Consider the following 2,500-nt stretch of genomic DNA (forward strand, 5'->3'; position numbering starts at 1 on the left):
TTTTCATTTATTTATTCGCCATAAGGGGTACAAGAGAGAGAAGAAAAAAAAAAAGTCTTACTGTTTACAATCTCATGGCGAGGAAGCCCAAAAGAAGCCAGCAGGCTTATAGAGATATATATATAGATATATATATATATATAAATATATTTTAATAAATATTTAAGATAAGAGGAATGCTTTCAGCTTACGGCAAAACAAAAACATAAATTTACCTACTTGAAATTTGTAGATACTCTCAAGATTTAGAATTTTTAAATTTTTAAAAAGAGGGTCAGTGTGAGCATCGAAAGCACTCCTCGACATTATTCTTATGACCCGCTTTTGAAGTGTGTTTAATCTTTTGAGGTTTGAGGTTTGATGGGTAAGTTGATGCCCAGACGCTCACGCTCATGATTGACACGAATTTCAATAAAGTGTTGTATAAAACCGAAAACGAAAGCAATTATTCCGAGAAATTGAAAAACGAATACCGTTCATTTTGGGTTGACGTATCTTCCCATCTCCCAAAAATTATCTCAACGCATTTCATGCCAAAAGTGTGAAACAATCTGATTTTGTTTAAATATCACAGAGGACTGAAAATCAGGAAAAACATCCGAAGCATTGTCACGTCCGTTTTTACACCAGGGACGCATTATCAATCTGAACGAACTTGGGCAAGACCTCCTCAGTAACATGACCAAGAATGGATCTATTCTTTCTAACGAACGACTGAGAGAATGAGAGATTCGAAAACTGGAAGTGACGAAATATAGTAAAAAGCCAAAAAGTAGACAGATTGTACTTCAGATCTTCAACAAACATGAATTTCGTATGAAACAATAAACACTGAACTGCATTATACATGAATAATTCTTACAAATAAATAGCTTGAAGTCTTTTCTTAAACGTATACGTAGGCAAGAGAGTTGGCAGAAACAACATCGGAATTAGGAGGATAGTAAAACTTGTGACCTTGATAAGAAGCACTTTGATAAGAAGCGAGAAGAATTGCTTAGTTTTCTTTCTGTAGTAAAGTAATTGGAAGGTCTTACAATTTCTTGTACAATTTTGTTTGCTAATAGGGCTTTGCTTTGGCATCCTTTTCCGTCTGGGTTATAGAGTTATTTTTAAAGGAGGCCAACAGCCATTGTATCTTTTCGTTTTTCTTTTTATCGCTTGAATATGTTAAGGACTCAAAGTTACTTTTGTGGCATGAATATCAAGCCATTGCGGTGACAAATTCCAAGACGTACTCGGACCATTAATTCAATGGGTGTCAGTGAAGAGGTCACTGCGGTGTGTGAACAATATCTACTTCCAACATGAAACGGGTGGAAGAAAGGAAAACGAATCCTGTTTCCTTTCTTCAGACAATTAAGGATAATAATTGGCACTTTTATTCAACGAAGACTACGTTGCGAGCAGGCTCTCAGTGGTTCGAGATACATGAAGGGCCTGTGTTGTCAGCTGCGGTTTCACAGTTAGTGGCCACGTCATGCTACTACGATAACACAGCGATTGCTTTTTCACAAATATAGATTTTTAAAGACTAAAATCATTAAGAATAAAACTTGTTCCACTAAAAGTGCAAACAGAAAAGTAAAAAATCGAAAAAGATATAGCTTATCTGCTGAATAACTCGCCACTTATTTGCATAATAATAACATCGAATTCGTTCTGAAAGTCGCCTATAGTAATGAAGTCGGTACGAAGATTCAAGTTTTTCATCAAATAGAGTCCTGTTTTAAAACTGAATTTATTTTTTCTATTGTTTTTCAAGAGCACGCGGAGCCAGGAGATGCGATTCATTTCCTTCTCTTCCTTTGTTTGGATCAAGAATTGGACCAAGAATTGTTTGCTGCAATTTTTTCATGATCACTAAACAAAAAGTGTGCGATAAACCATAATACTACTCTGTACTAAAAACCTACCTATTTCCTTGGCTCCGGGATTCTCAATGGGTGTTTTTTTTTCGAACGAATGAACTACGGTATTAATGGTGCTTGTTGACTTTGTCGCATGAATCTTTAAATCATGATGTGGGCAGATCATTCTTCTACTTTGACAGATCACTTGTTTCCGCGTTAATTAAGGACGCTGCCTACTATTGTTTTTGCGCATACGTTCTGCAGTGCTTACAATACAGGGTGGTTCAAAACTATGCGGAGAAAGCAGAACTTAGCAAGTGCTCTTGGTATCCAAAGAGAAAATTGGGGGCAACCATGCATTTTTCAGAGATAATTATGCTTCAATTTGGAAAAGAACGCCATACATTGTATTATATTTTAAAGCTTTTACAAACATTGTTGATAAATTCTCTTTCGATGCATTCCGCATTATGTTCTAAATTTGCATTCCTTTGTAATGCTAATATCAGCAGCTGCACTTCAAAGCATGTTATTATTATGCAAATGAGTTGAGTATAAATAAATAGCTCATGCAAGGCAAGTAAACCATTCTTCCTTTAGTGCTGTCAGCGAGTCTGCACTGTTACAATACCTTATACCACGTCTTT

General features: G+C 35.8%; 1 protein-coding gene across 5 annotated transcripts in view; it reads right to left on the reverse strand.

Annotated features, from left to right (window-relative positions):
• LOC138022321 (adenosine receptor A3-like) overlaps window positions 1-2,500 on the reverse strand; it is a 21,771-nt gene that overhangs the window by 18,954 nt on the left and 317 nt on the right. Inside the window, exon 2 of one of the 5 annotated variants that reach the window (XM_068869431.1) lies at window positions 2,485-2,500. This exon is cut by the window's right edge and continues 136 nt beyond it. The exons of 2 other annotated variants lie outside the window; for them this stretch is intronic. Coding sequence is in view for 2 of the 3 variants with exons in the window: in XM_068869428.1 (XP_068725529.1) it covers window positions 1,913-2,037 (125 nt within the window). In the remaining variant the exon portion in view is untranslated. Of the gene's footprint in view, window positions 1-1,912; window positions 2,320-2,484 lie in introns of those variants that run through there. 2 more of the 5 variants (XM_068869427.1, XM_068869428.1) reach the window with 2 other exon arrangements.

Source organism: Montipora capricornis, chromosome 10 (assembly GCF_036669925.1).
Source record: "Montipora capricornis isolate CH-2021 chromosome 10, ASM3666992v2, whole genome shotgun sequence".
Lineage (NCBI taxonomy): Eukaryota > Metazoa > Cnidaria > Anthozoa > Scleractinia > Acroporidae > Montipora > Montipora capricornis.